The 17,830-nt window shown below is 39.1% G+C and overlaps 1 protein-coding gene across 1 annotated transcript in view; it reads left to right on the plus strand.

Annotated features, from left to right (window-relative positions):
• The window catches only part of AOAH (acyloxyacyl hydrolase), a gene marked incomplete at both ends in the record, with an annotated part of 215,226 nt that overhangs the window by 176,114 nt on the left and 21,282 nt on the right, over positions 1–17,830 (plus strand). The window contains 3 exons of the mRNA XM_080918374.1: positions 10,554–10,590; positions 11,340–11,414; positions 15,444–15,616. Of these exons, the coding sequence (XP_080774500.1) occupies positions 10,554–10,590; positions 11,340–11,414; positions 15,444–15,616 (285 nt within the window). The remainder of the gene's footprint in view (positions 1–10,553; positions 10,591–11,339; positions 11,415–15,443; positions 15,617–17,830) is intronic.

Below are 17,830 nucleotides of genomic sequence, written 5' to 3' on the forward strand. Positions count from 1 at the left end.
CTCATCACATAGAAACTAAGCATTGGGTGGGTAGTTAGCACCCATCCGTAGAGGCTGCCTTAGAAACGGTGCCCTGAGTCACCTGTTTTACCCATGTGCTTCGCTCTTCACATTTGAGGGTTTACTAGATCCTCGTACTCAGGATTCATGCTTAGAGAGGATGCAGAAAGTAGGAGTTCAGCTCTCTGCATTCTTGACTGATTCATGCCCACCTCAGCACCCAGGAGAGCCACAAAATTTCTTTGTCAAGGCTAAAGTTGAGCTTCCTTAGGTTTAGGGTTAGGTCACTTTCTTTAAGTCGAGTTTCCAGGAGGGCAGGAATCAGAAGACATGTGGGGCCAGTAGCCATAAATTTAACACCAAGCTTAGCATTGGTGAGCAGGGATTGCCCATCTAACATTTTTTTCTTTTACCTGAAAACTCTGATGTTATTTTTAGCCTTTGAAGATAATTAAAGCACGGGCAGTGGTCCTTTACACCTAGAATACATTTATTTTCTTCCTTTAGTATCAAAGACAGGAACCACTCTGAGATACCTCCTTACACCTGCTGGGATGGTATATACATATATATATATATATACTAATGATAAGAATTGGCTAGAATGTGGAGAAATCAGAGTCATATATTATTGGAGGGAATATAAAGTCATCTATTCATTATAGAAAGTAGCAGAATAAGTCCTCTAAATATGAACACTTGAATTACTGTATGATTAACCAATCCCATTTATGAATATTTATCCATGGTATTAAAAAAAAGATCTCAAAGAGATACTTGCATTCTCTTGTTCATTACACTATCATTCATAACAGCCAAGGTCCACCAATATGTAAATGGATAGATAAAATGTAATATGTAAATGTAATGCAATATTATTCAACCTTTTAAGAAGAAGGGAACTCTACCTTACCCAACAACATAAATGAACCTTGAAGCCTCTGCTTCGATGAAGCATCTAACAGAGCCAGACCCACAGAAACAAAGGACAATTTGGTGATTACCAGGGACTAAGGTAGGTGATATAAAGTATTTTTTAAGTAAATAAAACTCTATTAAGTCATCTTCTGAAAAAATAAGAGTCCTGTGCTTTTAAAAAAACAACTAAACCCCACTCCTCAGTTGCCTAGTACTCCAGCTCACAGCCCACAGAGAAAAACACTAACAAGTTTATAGGATACTCCTGAGCCCTCCTTTTGATGCCAAATGAGATTTTTATAAGCTTGGAATACTCTGCACTGACAATCTTTCTTATTTTATTTTTGCAAGTCCAGCAAAACTTTCATAGAAACACCTAGATTAGTATATTTTTGCTTTCAGAAATGCTGAACTATTTCAGATGTGTTTTTCTATGGGATCAAACTTCCCATCACAGAGAGGGATTCTCTCTCCACTACTATGGGAAGCAGGGATCCCTGTGAAGAGCCAAGATTAGGGGATTGTAAGCTGCCAAAGGTCAAGTTTGCATCTTCACCAGCCTACTACAGCCACCTGGCTCCTTGCTGCAAAGCTAATGTGGTTATGAACCTCTTCAGTTCTCCACTAACACCATAAACTCTACACTCTGAAGAAACTTCACTTGGCCAGTTCCTTCCTCTGGGTTTGGTTAAACATCTGAAGAATAAGAGGGAATAGAAGAGACTTAGATACGCTAGGAAAAGAGGCAAAAGTCAGACCAGCCTGAGAAATACAGACTCAGGTCAACATAAGCATCTGACAGATAAGCCAGTTACCAAGAGCAGAAGCAGAGACCTCCACACACGTGATAAAGCACCCCCACTTTCACGTGCTTACACACTCACATAGTCACACACATGCTCACTGTATTACTCAGGGTTCTCTAGAGTCACAGAAGTTATGAAATGTCTCTATATATCAAGGGGAATTATTAGAATGGCTTACAGTTCACAGTCTAACTAACTCAACACTAGGCAGCTATGAATGTGAAGTCCAAGAAACAAGTAGTTGCTCAGTCCTATGAGGCTAGTTGTTTCCACTGGTCTTCTGTAAAAGCTGGAATCCTGAAGCAGTAGGTTATAACAGAAGCAGGGAAGTGCAAGCAGGCAAGAAGAAAGACTTTCTTTGCCATGAAGAAGTCTTGGCTTGGAGAAGGGCTCTGAGGAAGGAGTGCTTGGGAACAGTAAAAAAAAAAAAAAAAAAAAAAAAAAAAAAAAATGACTGGACATCCAATTGTGGGTACAAGCCTTATAGTCTGCTTGAGATGGCTCCTTGGACATAGCCACTCTGTAGTCTGCTCGAGATAGCTTTCTGCTAGAGATAGCTTTTAGCTCTCTCGTGCTCTAAAAATTCTAAAAGCTCTCTGGATAGTTCATGAGTCTCTGACCAAAGTCAGAAAAGCTTCTAGAAAAAAAAAAAAAATGAGATTTTTCTAGAAAAAAAAATTCAAAAGAGCTGTATTCACTCTCTCTGGGTAGCTGCTAGAAAAAAACTTCTAAAACTCGCATAGTAAAGAAATTATTTATTTTTGAAGTCATGTTTTGGAAAGTTCTCTTCCTTAAGGGCTGTCCTGAAGGTAACAGTGTTCCACCATTTTGCTGAGACATTAGACACACCTTCGCCTTCCAGACTCTCTGATTATCTTAGAGTCATTAACCTTGGCAGAGAGGACATTCTCCCAAAGGGGGAACATAAAAATATGCAAACAAGCCTTACTTCTAGCAACCATCAACTCTGGTGGAGGCCCACTCCCTGCAAGCTCTGTTGCAGGAGCAGAAAACCATGTCACACTATTCCTCCCAACACGGCCAACAAGGACTTAGCATGTTTTCTTCCCTTGTCCTCATACAGGCCTCCAGCAGAAGGTATGCCCCAGATTATTGCTGTGCACCACCACAAATGTAGTTAGCCTGCTCTTTACTTGGAACTTGCTGGGACAACAGAGGTGATTTCTCCACAGAATGAACTGTTCTTGGCAGCTACCTGATGCCAACAGCTCAGCCTTTGAGTGGCCACTAACTCTCCTGGCACACCACTACCCTTAGGGTAGGGTAGAAAGACAGGAAAAAAATAGAGAAACATAAGAAAGAAAAGAGGGCAGGTAGGTCTGGTGTGACTTAACAGATAGCAACAGTGAGTTACGTCTCCTGCTACCAGTGACGTACCTACACCAGCAGACAAGGTGGCCATCGGGGCTTACAGGACCAAATCCTAAAACCACAGCACAGAACATTAAGTCATCCCCTCTCTCATGAATCCCCACCAGCAACCGATTGTTTATCTTGTTTCTCACTGATACTTAAAACTCAAGGGGGAAAAAGTACCAGCACTAAATACAGTGAATCCACAACCAACTCTATTGTGCCTATGAGAAAAATGAGGCTCAGAAAGTTATATAACATTACCACGATCCATTATCTCACGAGTGGGAGACTTTTAACCATGTCTGTTTCCTACTAAAGGTCACATTCCTGAAAGTCATGCCACACTTTCCCTTTCTAGATTCTGGCATGAAAAAAAAATGCCATCTTTCTGTCTTGGATTGCTTTGGCAATCCAGGGGGAATTGTCAGAATTAGATACCTTAACTCAACATTCAGGGCCAATTCTTTTTTTCTCCTTGGGAAGGAATAAAATCAAAAAAAAAAAGGAAAAGAATAAAGAGACAAACTATAATTTAACTATAAAAAGTATATTATTGCAGGCTTAGCTGAATCCATCTACACACATAAGGACTCCTTATTTTTAGACCTCCCATGATCTCTATTCTGGAACAAAATAAATTTTGTACCTTAAGCTAACTGAGCTTCTGATATTGTATTTTTGCCAAAATAATTGCATAACCTGCATTTAGTCATGAGAAACATTAAGACAATCCCAAACTGAAAGCCACTTAAGAATTAGCCAGTAGCATCAAAATATGTCAAGGTCATAAAGACCAAGAGTGAGCAGTCTTTCCAGATTAACACAGAACAAAGAGGCCTGAGATCCAAGTAGAGTGAATTAGACTCAGGCCAGAGAATGGTCATCAGTAACATTTTAGTTAGGTATCCAGATTAGACTATACCCACTATATCCATATTACTTCTGTAATTGTGGTCATTGTAATTATTGCAGATGTATATATTTAGAAAAGGGTGTGTGTGTGTGTGTGTGTGTGTGTGTGTGTGTGTGTGTGTATACCTTTGTCCTATTTTTATAGAATTTTAGCAATCATTTCAAAATGAAAATGTATAAAATACTTTCAAAAACCGTAAGAACAGCACTGTAGGGAATTTCTGAGGTCACCTGTGTCACACTGAAATAGAGCCCTGGAAGCATATGTGGAGCACCAGTATTGAGCATTTGATCACAGCCCAGAACTTTAAAGGAGATGAGAGAGATTATTTATAGCAGATCATCTAGGATGTTTCTGTTTGGGAAGTCTAAAATAATGTGGTCAGAGCACTAGACAGAATCTTCAGTATCCAAGTCTTAAATACCCTACCTAAAAACAAAATGATATAGAAGCTCTCAATGCCTGCAGCTCAAAATTGTTTTCTTATAAGAATCCAATATATCTTGAGAATATAGTATTTACTAATAATAGGAACATTTAAGAGAAAAAATCAATATGACACATATTATATCATATAGAAGAAAAATCACTATTTTATATGTATTAGCTTTTCACCATGTTTAATTCTTACAAGAGTCTGGATTTCAACTAGTCCCTAAACAATGGAGACATTCTTATCCAAGTGGAACTATTTCTTTAGATTTATTCATACAACCTCACAATGGTTAGTATTAATTGCCAACTTGACAAAATCTAAAATCACCTGGGAGATGGGCCTCTGGTCATGTTCAGGATTGGGGTGTTGATTACATTAATTGAGGTGGAAAGATCCATTCACTGTGGGTAGCACCATTCCCTAGGCAGGGATCCTGGCTTACACAGGAGTGGAGAAAGAGCTGAGCATGCACAATTCATTTTCTCTCTGCTTTAGACTAGGAATATAGTGTAACCAGATACATCAAACTTCTGCTGCCTTAACTTATCTAACATGACGAGCTCTGCTTTGAATTGCAAGCAAAAATAAGTTCTTCTCCCCAAAGTTGCTTTTGTCAGAGTATTTTATCACCTCAACAAAAAGAAACCAAGACAAACTGGCCCAGGAAGGAGCAAAGCTCATGGCAGTAATCATGTGACAAATTCAGGTCCTGCTGTTTCTCAGATTTTTCACCAAGCTAGGATCAGTGCACTAAAATTTCATATTCTTTATTTTAAATAAATGTACTTATCAGTGTGCTGAAGGTGTAGGTCATCTCCTTACAATAATCTGTTTTGTTTAGAGCTTCAGATAAAAGACACCAACTGGAAAGCTATCTGCTATATCTATTGACATCTTAAATGCTCATGAGATTTATGTAAACCTGGATGTGCCTTGCCTTTGGTCTCTACTTTCTTTCTGTTCAGTATTGCAATGTGTTCTATGAATAGGAAGATGAGCAAGGTAAAGACCCTGCCTCTATGAAGTTTATAGCAAAACCAAAAGAGAGTCAAACAAGAAAATAGTCACAGTTCTATTGGAATGTCACCAGGGAAAAAAGTGAGTTGCACTCTCTGGAGGTGAGAGATACCTAATTATAGAGAAGTAGGTTTCACAACAAAGATAAAGTTTGAGCAGTATCCAACATAAGTAAGAAGACATTGAGTGCAGTGGGTGGGGCCTGAGAGCAAAACAGCTTTGGAGAAATCCCCAGTTCTCCCTCTATCCACACAAGCAAAGAGTGCTTGCAAAGTGCTGTCACTGGGAGATAGATCACATCCATAACTGGAAGCATATCTTATCCTATTTAAATATTTTTAGGGAATTTATCTTGCTTGTAACTGGAACATTTGTAATGTGAAACATTCGCAGTAGTGGAAACACTACTGTCACGAGATGTGATTGTTAGCTGCTTGGGATCTCGGGCTCAAGATCAATATCTTAGTCTGAATGATTCTGTTTAATGCAAACAAACAGTTTTAGAAGAGAAAATGCGAAATTATCATGTTTTTCCAACAAATTATTCTTCTGAAAAATTTTGATGAAAAATCTACATCACTTAATATCTAGTTTGTGGAGAAAGGAAGTTGGCAGATAATATACAGAAGTGGTCTACTAGAATAGCCATGAAATGAATTGGAGAAAACAGGATTCTGCTCTCAGATGTTGTGGTGATGCCTGAACATCTCTAGCTTTAAAAGCAAAGAGAAACAGGGAACCTCACGAAAGACGAGGGAAAGAGCAGAGTCCTTCCCTGCGTTTATGGATGGTTTGGTGCGTTCCCACTCATGGTGAAAAAGAACAACAGAGGCAGATGGCAGAAGCCATGGCTTAAGATATGCTCAGAAAACCAGCACTGTGCTTTCAGGAATGGACATTTTAAAGAGCAGAAAGGGGCCAAGGAGCCGTTTCAGTAGGTAAGAGCGCTTACTCTACAAGCATGAGTTCTGGTGTTCAAAGCCAGAGCACCCATACAAAAAACTAGACATGATTGCTCTTGTCTATACTCCCAGCATTTGATGGGGATAAAGGGGGGACAGATAGATCTCAAGAGTTTGGTGGCCAGGCAGACTAGTCAAAATGGCCAACTTCTGGCTTAGTGAGACACCCTTTCTCAAGACAATTAGGCAGAAAATGGTAGAGAGAAACCTCTGGTTTACTCCCCATGTGTATGCTGGCACACATATCTGCACACTTGCTTATGAACAGTGCACACAAAAGAGCAGAAAAAGAGGGTGGCTGCAAACAAAATGTGTTGGAAGCCTTACTGGCAGGAGACATCTAGAAAACCCTGTGTTCCCAACAGTCTGTGTCATACTAGAATCACCACAGGATGTCACTTTTAAAAGACCCTTGCTTCATGGGTAGCTTGGTGGCCCAAGACCCTCTGTGAGCCACATGCTTCAGAAACTCATAGCAAGTGTCACAGCAATGTATGGTGAAACGTTTTCATGAATTTCTCTAGGCTCTACAGGTTGTAACCAGCCATGTGAGGCTCCACCCGTGAGGGACGGACACTGATGAGACTATTGTCTTAACTCTGCCTCCAAAGAAAGGCTCAGTGGCAAGAGCAACATCCCCAACTCCTGGAGAACCACTGAGGCCTTCCAACAGAGTAGCAAAAGGTTAGCTTGGCTTAGTGACTTGCACCTATAATCCCAGAACCATATTGTTAGAAAGGAATAATATTATTATTTATTCTTAAGTTTTTAAAGAAGTAGTGTCCTGTGTTATACAAACAAGAATCTAAGGTCTTAAAGTTATTCTGAACAAGTATATGCAGTTTTATCGTGTGCACGAGAGGGCTCAGATAGGAGGAAGACAAACATGACCAACAGCTATGTTTTCTTCTGTACATGCTGTAGCTTTCTTCGCGATACAAATTTTTAATCTGTTACAGATATAAAAACTTATATGTACACATGTGCATACATATTTATACATATATGTGAATATATAATGTGTGCTAGCCCAAACAACAATGGCAAAAGTCATAAAAATTTTCTAGAAATGGCAATCTAAATGTTTTTCAAACACACGTAAAAGGGATATCCTCACATAAAATCAGAAAATATACTTTATGTGGCACTTTGCTTATTTTCTAAAGATTCACTTATTTTTACTTTATGTGTCTGAATACATTTGTCCCCACGTTGGTCTGAGCACCATTATGTGTCCAGTGCCTATAGAAGCCAAAAGAGCCATCAGATCCCCTGGAACCTGAGATCCAGATGGTTGCGAACTGCTCTGTAGGTGCCTAGGACAGAACTTGGGTCCTCTGTAAGAACATCCAGTGCACTCAACCCCTGAGACCCAACACACATGCTTTCCTGTGGTTCTCTCAATAATCAAGTCATTTTAAAACCTAACCTGTATGGGGTTTGTAACATAAAACAAAACATCCTTTTTTGCATAAAGCTATATGAATATATTTTTGTCAGTACTTGATTTTTTTTATAGGTTTGATAGTATGCATTGAAATCTTACTAGTTATAATGAGCATAAAGTACATGTAAAACAAAACGTGACATGGAAATAGCCAAAGTTTTCTTGGTGTATAAAGATTGAACATAATGATTTTTAAATACCAAGAACTGCCACAAGGCTACATTCTTAGCTCTTGAATTATTATTGATTTATGGTCTAAGTGTCTAGGTATACCACACTCTGAGAGGGTGCTATACACTTTTTTTTTTCTAGGAAGGACTGAGGCTTCCACTTTTTGTTCTTTTTTTTTTTTTTTTTTGAGCTTTATATGGTCTGTGAGTTGTTTCTTGTGGGTATTCAGAGCTTTCTGGGGCTAGTATCCAATTATCAGTGACTGCATATTATGTCTGTTCTTTTGTGACTGGGTTACCTCACTCAAGATGATATTCTCTAGATCCATCCATTTGCCTAGGAATTTTATAAAGTCATTGCAAAACATCTTTTAAAATCATTGGATTTATTGCCAACATCTATAATCAGTACATTTTGACAAAAGTCCCTCATTTCCAACTATATTTTGAAGACAAGTCTAACAACATGGATAGTCCTTCTAGACAACACATATTCAACAGAGCTAAGTGATGGCTGTTCTTTCTAGGTTGGGATCATTAGCATTGAGCCTGGACTATGAACAGGGCTATGTCTTTTCCAGTCACTGATCTACACCCAGAACCAATGACAACACTTAACAAAGTAAAAAAATCAATGTTTTGCTGAAGTAATGATTTAATTTATAAAGACTTATACTGGATATATTTAAGTGATCTCTTTTTATGAAGACTTTGGAGCCTACTGTCAGACACTAAGTTTAACAGGTTCTCTTAGAAGACCATCAAAATTAATTTAGAAGTTGAGAGAATGCATAGAATGTGAGGTACTTGGCGACATTGCTATGGTCAGCACCAAGCCAGCAGTGGAAACATACATTGAAATTCAGTTAGGGAAGGCTAACTGAGGCTGAAGTCATGAGACAGCACCCTCTTAGATATGATACACCCTGCTTAAAGAACATCATCCGAAAGTATTTTTGGGTCTATATGAACTCTTCTTCTCTTAACAGGGAATGTGTAGGTTCTCCACTGAATCACCCTAATAAATAAAGATTCTCTATTCCAGGGTCAAGTTCTTCCATTTCTGTGAAACTATGATTGCTGGGTACAAATTGTATACATTTTTCAAGTGTTTGCCTTGTTCTGCCATGTCCCAGAGGATGGGATGTCTGTATTGCTTGTTATATACCAGCTGCCATTTCTGTATTTTCTCCAATGGCAGACATATCAGCAGTGAGAAGCTGGAGAGACACTTTCAGAGGACACAATAGAGATTGGACAGGCAAACGATGTGGAGCCGAGTCTGGCTAAAACACAGCAGAAATGAAAGAAACGGAAAGATGTACAAGTAGAAAAGGAAAAACACAAGCCACTTAGGTAACTTTGTAACACTGAGATTCCACAAGAAAAAATGAAGAGGATGAAAATTAATAAGAACTTTTTAGCAGGGAGAATTCTGTACAGAAAAAAAAAATCATTCAAGCAAAAAAACAAGTAATTTCTTATTTCCTTTTTGTGGTTACTTTTTGTTTTGTGGGAAGTTAGTTGTTGTTTATTTATTTGCTTGTGTGTTCATTTGTTGTTTTGAGACAGAACTTCACTACACAGGCCACACTGGTCTTGAATTCTCTATCCTCTGCTTTTAGGATGCTGGTATCTTACAGGTGACCACCACCTCCAGTTGTGGCTGCCCTTTTACACCGACTATGACTACTTACATGCAACTTCTCAGCAATCCTTGTCCTGAGTAGACAAGAGACTTAGATAATATGGGGAGGGACAACCCATCTGGCTAGCTATGACAACTTTCCACTCTTGTTCTCCTGAGGTTCTGTGGGTGGCCTGCACATCAAGTTCCCATATGGACTCAAGGACCTGGTCCTATAATTTTAGGATAACAAAAGTTTAAGCTTTTCTTAATGTTTAGTTATCATTATGAAAAACATTAAAGAATGGCAATTCTTTAATGAATTATTTCTTGATTAATTATTATTCTGAAAAAATGAAAGGTTAAGAGTCCTGTAGTAAAATTGAATGAAGGGCCTAGCAGATATGTGAGCCGCATAGGACACCATCAGCACTGGGCTGGTAAGAGGTTGTAGATTTTTTTTCTAGAAGCCAGCAGAGAGCAATTGACTGCCCAGAGATATTTTCAAAACTCATTGTTCTGAAAACAAGGGTCTTAAATGGGAGCTTCCAGGAATATGTATCTTCCAGAGAGTTTTTTCTCTGTCTCTGATCCTTTTGAGGTGCTCTGTCTCTTTAGAGACAGATAGGTACTTTTTCCTTACAGCTACTAAATCATTTACCCATCTATGGCAACTCACTAATCCAAAGGGCATTGGGTTCTGTTAGTACAATGGCAAGGAAGCAAAGAGACCAGGAAGCTGAGATCCAACACACCACAGAAAATCACCAGAAACAAGCACTCATCATCAGCACCATGGTCTGAACATCCAGTCAGACTCTCACGGTCATGGTGTCACTAAAACACACTAACAATTACTTTCTCAATTGTAATCATTCAGGTGCATCTTCGTGGAATCTGAAAAATTTTATTGAAAGGTCAGTGGAAGATAAATCTGAGAAATTGTTTTAAATATGGTTAACTTATCTTGAAAGGAATAAAAACTCTCATTTATTACCCCATTATCATTTCTCCTGAATATCAACAGTTCATTAGTCACTATGGGGACACTGGGAATTGTCTTCTTGGGCCAGTAATCCTGGAAAGTATATGTTCTCAGAGGATTATAAAGTGAATCTGAATTGAGTAAAATTTAACCCTGAAAGAAGTAACTGCAAAACCATAATGATCACATCATAGTCTGGTTTTATAAGTAAGAAACTATTTTTTTTGGACATTTTTCTTTCTATTTTTCAGACAGAGCCTCATGCTGTAGCCCCCAGAGCTAACGATGTCACTCAGACTCTTCTCAAACTCATACAATTCTTTCTAAGTGCTGATATGCCATGCTGTTAATACTATTTAATATTTTTAATTAAGTTAATACTTTTGCCTCTATTTGGGTAATAAAATTCAGAAGTGAGGCTGTAGTGTCAACGAAAGCCTTGGGAATTGCTGGCCTCTGAATTGAGTAGACCCCACAGCTCTGGGGATTTCCTATGAAACTTAGCATAATTAATTCAACTAACTCATCTATGCTTGTGGATAATATTAGTGCTGTGAACAATGTTATGAAGGTGGTGGTCGGTGCATTGAGCTGGGATTTCAATCTATTCTTCAATATAATGCACTGATGTCCCATTTCCTAATAGGAAATTGAATTGAGATGTACCCTATGTTTCTTCAGCTTGTCTAGGAACCAGACATCAGACCATCCAGCCATTGTCATTTATGCCATGATTGGAAACGACGTTTGTAATGGGTAAGTCATTGAGAGGGGTGAGAGCTAAGCAGGAAAATGTCATTTGGCCTACTTAGCTGGGATTTTCCTCTGGCTTTTTCCCTCTTTCACTCTCTACCCTGGTCTACTCTGCTATAATGTGCCAGCATCAAATAAGTTTATCTTCGAAGGAAGTCCTGGGTATGTGAAATCAACAGGAACAGCCTATGAAATTGAAAAACTGAATCAGATCCATTAGCTCTCTATTCTGAAATCACAACAAAAAGATATGCCAGGAACAACCATGGGTTAAATCACAAAAAAAAAAAAAAAAAAAAAAATCCCCAAGACCCAAAGCTTCGAATACATGACATTTTAAACAGCATAGAACTGAACAGTCATCTCACAAGAACACACGCCACACGCAGATTCGCACAGTCTTGTGCAGGAGGGACAACAAAGATGAAACTACTCATAAATCACTTTGGATCCTATTTCTTCTGATGGCCCAGAGGAAAAGGAGTTTTTATAAACTACAGCATCAGTGTTAGCTCTCCCTCAGCACTTAAAAGGATGCATCAAAATCCTTTACACCCCTAAAAATAAGCTGCACACAGGCATCTAGCCTGTGGTTGTGGCCAAAGGTAAAGAAAGGATGAGGCAGCATCTGGAGCAGCTTCCAGCAGCTGTGTGTCGAGTTTGTTAGGAAAGCATGGAAGACAAGCCATGAAAAGATTAAGACTTACTCAAGGTAGCATAACTGATTATTGGCAAGCTGGAGGTCTCCCTTCTCACATACCTTCCCCTTGTCCTAGCCATTCACTGAGCCACCCAAGCCTGTGTTGAGAATGAAGTCCAAATGGGACTAACGCTCATTTGCTTCTACTAAACCTTAAATGAAGTACAGATAAATCAGTTCAAGGCAGAATGTGCTACTATATGATCCATAGTTGCCCATGGGCCAGTTTCTACCTAGGTCCCTCTAGGACTCCAAAGCAACTAAAGCTACATTGTAAGGACCTAGGTTCCTGCCTCTATGATGAGCCACTCAGGACTTTCCAGAAAAAGAGTGTACAACCCTTAAGACCTGCTGTGCCTGGTCCAAGATACATATTTCTCTCTGTTTCATTCCATCTCTATAGAAACCCAAAGAGGCAATGACTATCTGCTTGCTGAGGTTCATAGATAAGGAAGCTGAGGCTTGAAAAGTAAAGGAATTTGTTCTACTGACATTTAGTAGCAAAGCTAGGTGCTTCAAGAGCCAAGTACTAGGTCAGGCTCAGAATCCAATGGGAAAAGGCCCAAGCCCCCAAACTTAGGAAACTCACAACAGAGAAATTGATGTGGCTTCCAGCCTTCACTGCAAAACAGAACAACCTCTGGTCTGGCCAGATGATGTCTCTTCAATCCCTGCATCAGGTTCCCCTGGGTACAGACGGCAAACAGGTTATGACTGGATACAGTGCCTGTGGAGATCTCCCTCCAAAAGTGAGAATCACTGAGTGTGTGTTTTTCCAGAGGTCCCTCCCAACCATTCCTGCTTTCCTTTTTCCAGAGTCAAAAGACACATCAGCTAGAGGCCCGTGCCAATCTCTCCCGGGCCAGGATCTTTCTGGGCAGAGAAGCAGCCAGCATTTGGATGAAGTAACAGAGTTGGCTGTGTGGGATGTCCCTGTAGTGCCCACTTTGCTATGTCCTGTGGAGGGGTTAAAAAAAATAAAGGCAGATGGCAGAACATCCAGGTGGAGTAGATACCCCAGAACGGACAAAGGGCTTCCACACAAAGCCCAAGCCAGAGAGCTGCATAACAGATCTCTCCAGGAGTAAGGTTCAGAAGTTTGGTTTGTCTCTTTATTTACAACTTCAACTTTTTTATGGTGTTGCTGACTCTTCTTGAAATAATTCAGCCACACGTCTCTCTGTTCTTTGGCCTCCTATGGCTATTCGGTAAGTACTTGTAAGTGATTTTAGGTCATGACTGTAAGACAGTGTTTAGAATCAGTAATTCAGGGGAAAAAAGGAAAATGGAGGTACCTATCATTTCTACTATGATGCTATTTCATTTACATTGAGTTTATCCATCCCTGTCCTTGAAACTCTTTACTGTGACATAAAAGGAGAAACACTCCTGAAGATAGCAAACATGTATGACCTACAGCAGTAGAAACTTTGGATGGTCAGTAAAATTCCATTGTGTATATGGGTATATTTTCTATTCCTTAGCTGATGGATATTTAGGGTGATTCTGTTCCTTGCTATTATGAAAAAAGCATCATCCAGCAAAAATGTAAAATATGCCTATGGTAGGATGCAGAGTTCTTTGGGTATATACTCAGGAAGGGAATAGTTGGTTCATATGGTAGTTCTATAAATTTTTGAGATATTTTCATATAAATTTTCCACAGTGGCCACACCTATTCACATCTCCACAAAAAGGAAATACCAGCATCTCCCTTATAGCTTTCTCATCATCTGTTGCCCTTTTTGTCCTTGGTTATAGCATCCTATAGTTGGGATGAAATAGAACTTCAAAATAGTTTTAACTTACAGAGCTCTAGTAGCTAAGAATATTTGGCACTTTAATAAATATTTATTGCTCATTTCATTTAAAATCGTTTAATTCTCGAGCAAGTTAAATTATATTTATTGTTTTGCATATGTCAAGCCATTCCTGGGTCTCTGTAAAGAAGCCAACTTTTTCATGGTGATCACATTTTCTATGTGTTCTTGAATTTGGTTTCAAGTATTTTGTTGAGTATATTACCATCTGTGTCAATCATGGAGATTGGGCTGTAATTTTTCTTTCTTTTATGGGAGGCCTTATCTAGACTGTACTGGATTCATGAAAGAACTTGGGAGTTTCTTCCTTTACTATTTTATGGAATAATTTGAGAAGTGTTGATTTGTTATCTTTCTGGAGGATGTTGGACTTTTCTTTGTTGCATAACTCCCTGCTACTGCTATGATATTATTGGTTATAGATCTGTTTTAACGATTTGTCTCATCTTAGTTTAACTTTGATAGGTTGTATGTATCTAGAGATTCATCCACTTCTTTTAGTTTTTTTTTTTTAATTTAGTAAAATACAGTCTTCAAAGTATAGCCTCATGATTTTCTGGATTTCATTGGTATCTGCTGTAACAGCTTCCTTCCCATTTCTACTTTATTAATTTTGATCTCCTCTTTCTTTGTTTCAGTTACATTGACTGTTTGTTGATCTTGTTAGTTTTGTCAAAGAACCAAATCTATGTTTTACTGATTCTTTGTAGTTTTGTTTGCTTGTTTGTGGTTTATTTACTTCTGCCTTGATCTAATTATTTCTATCCCTCTACATAGAACAGCTACTACCAAATAGAGAACAACAATGAAGTATCATTTTTGGTAAATACTGCTGAATAAGCAAAAATAAGCAAAGGATTGTAGTCTAACAGAAAAACAGTAAACACCCAATTTAGGATAAAAACTGAGAATAAAGGGTAAGAGTGTGTATACACATAAAATAATACCATCCCTCAGTGATGCTCTGCCTCTCAACTCTGGTCTTTTTAAAAAGCAAATGTTAGCTCTCAAAATTCCAAATAGGTCTTAAGAAGCACAAGGCCCTCGCCAGTAGTCATGAGTCGGTGTCGATGAGCTTATGCTCGAAAACAGAAAACCCTCAGAAACAGCCTCTAAAATCTTCGTAGTATAAAGTTGCAAACTCTCTTTCTCTCTCTCCCTCTCTGTCTGTCTATGTCTCTGTCTCTGTCTCTCTGTCTCTGTCTCTCTCTCTCTCTCTCTCTCTCTCTCTCTCTCTCTCTCTCTCTCTCTCTCTCCAAACTCAAACTGATGGCATAACTATCTGGAACATTGCTTACACCAGCAATATAGTCAAATAACGTTCCAGAGGCTCTTATACCACCAATGACATAGCTTGCCAGACTCCACAGGAGTCAGTAAATGTAATCTGGCTGTGTGCAGAGAGGTATGAAGTCATAAGTAGTCTACAAAACAGAACAAAGAATCACGCATAAAGTGTTTTTGTATGCCACTGTCCTGATAATCAAGATAACTTGTTTTTCCCACTATTAGGAAAGCTGACACAGTATCAAAAATGACCACTCCTGAACAAATGTACGCCAACGTCATGCAGACTTTGAAACATCTAAATTCCCACCTGCCCAACGGCAGCCATGTTATTTTATATGGCTTACCAGATGGAACTTTTCTCTGGGATACCTTGCACAACCGATACCACCCTCTAGGTATTTTATGTTTGCAGATTCTTTTCCTCTTTAACTATGTGTAAGAGTGTGCAGATATGTGTGTGTGTGTGTGTGTGTGTGTGTGTGTGTGTGTGTGATGTATGTGCAATGCATACATATGATGTGTGTATGTGCAATGTGTATGATGTGTGATGTGTTTGATATGTATGCAGATGTATGTGACATGTGTTATATGTATATATCAATTTAATACAAAAAATTTAAGTAGTAAAATTTATGCTTTAAATAACTTGCTAAAAAACTTGCTTAGGAAATACTAAGATACACAAAGTAGAATTTAACTAAACTAAAGCTACCCCCAATACAACTGAAAGATAAGTAACCAGAAAGTATCTGGAAATAATTGGAAAATATACTAACCAGGCTTCTTAGAAACTGTGAGAAAGAAAATGTGTACTATAATTGAAGTGTAAGGATGCTGGGAAATTTTCTGCTGAGGTTTAATCTCAAATTAGACCCCACTTCCAGAACAAAAGGTAACCCTGACTTAGGACCAGACATTAGTCCCATCCCTATATCAAAGAACATGCCTCAATGCTCAAGGGGTTGATGCAGGGTCACATTCACCCTTAAATCCCAGCCTGCAGTTAAGTCTCCTGTGCTTGTATGAGGAGAAGCATAATTCAGTCAGGTGTACAAGACAGACCTGAGTGCCTCTGGAGTGCTCAAGTCGAAAAGTGGTTGGCAGTGCTTATGGTAAACTTAAAAAACAGGAGACAAAAATGGCATTGTATAACTTAAGAGAAAAGGAAGGGAAAAGAGGATTAGACAGATCCGCCAAGCTCCAAGCATCAAGGAAAGGAGTGGAGACAAGATCTCTCTGGCTCACTTACAGCTAGTCTTATAGAATCAGTGGGCTCTAGATTCAGTGAGACACCCTTTCTCAAAGAAAGAAGGTGAAAAGTAACAAGGAAAGGTATTGGACATTGATCTTTGGCTCTCTCTCATTCTCTCTCTCTCTTTCTCTCTCTCTCTCTCTCTCATTCTCTCTCTCTCTCTCTCATTCTCTCTCTCTCTCTCTCTCTCTCTCTCTCTCTCTCTCTCTCTCTCTCACACACACACACACACACACACACACACACGGTAGTAGCCTATGGCCGTCTGTATCTGACATTCCCTCACCACACAGGGAGGTCAAGTGTTTCCTCCATGATGAATAATAAGTCAACTCTACTTTTCAGTGTAACCTGAGGTACAAGTAAAAAGCAAGGCTCAGTTTCCTGTGACCTTTCTCTTTGCTCTGAGATGCTCTATTAGCCTCTTTCACTTTTGAGAGCATGGGAAATGTTTAATAGATATAGCATCATCTGTTCATCCTGGAGATTAATGGGTGAGCTGAATTTATGTCAGTCACAGCATGAAAACTAACTGTGTCTATGGTCATGTATCTGTAAAGAGGGAGAGGGGCAGCATTGGAAGAAAGAATGTATCTCAAAGTCTACAGTCAAGTTCAGCTTTTGGATGAACCCCAGGGTGTTAGATTTTCACCACTGTGACATAATACCCAGGTCAAATGGTATGGAGGAAGATTTGTCTATTTGGGCTCATAATGCAGGACATTGTGTCCCTAGGGCTTTGTCCCATGCACTTCTGAAGATGGAGGTTTGTAGATGGGGTAGGGGTTCTTTTTCTGATGGCTAACAGGAGACAGACAGAAAAGGAGAGACTAGAAACTAGGTATAACGTTTAAAGATCTATTCCCAGTGACCTACGTCTTCTCCTTAAAACCTCCCTCTTACATGTTCTGGACACTGTCTTAGGAGTAAGACTGTCACAGGCTAGGGAACAAGTATTTCAGACATGGGATGAGTGGATTTCATATACAGATTATAATAATCTATGCAGCATTTCTCCCTCCCTACATTCTTATGCACTTCTGTAACTTGAACCAAAAAAATAAAAAAGCATAAGGAATATTTCCTAACTAAGACTCAGTAAAACAACCACAGGAACCCTTAACTCACTGTCATCAAGAGAGACAAAAAAAAATCAACTGGCTTCCTCTTCCCACCCAAGTGTAATTGAGCTACCCCAGCCTTATTTAAAGGAGTTCAGTTCAGTTCAGGATTTCAGATATTGTTAATGCCAGTTCCTCAGCAGGGAAGAACTGTATCAGACCTTAGTGTTTCATAAGCCCAGAAAGGAGGAATCAGTCAAGTCCCTTAAATTGGGCTCTTTGAGCATCATAGAAAC

Source organism: Micromys minutus, assembly GCF_963924665.1.
Source record: "Micromys minutus genome assembly, chromosome: 6".
In the NCBI taxonomy this organism is placed as follows: domain Eukaryota; kingdom Metazoa; phylum Chordata; class Mammalia; order Rodentia; family Muridae; genus Micromys; species Micromys minutus.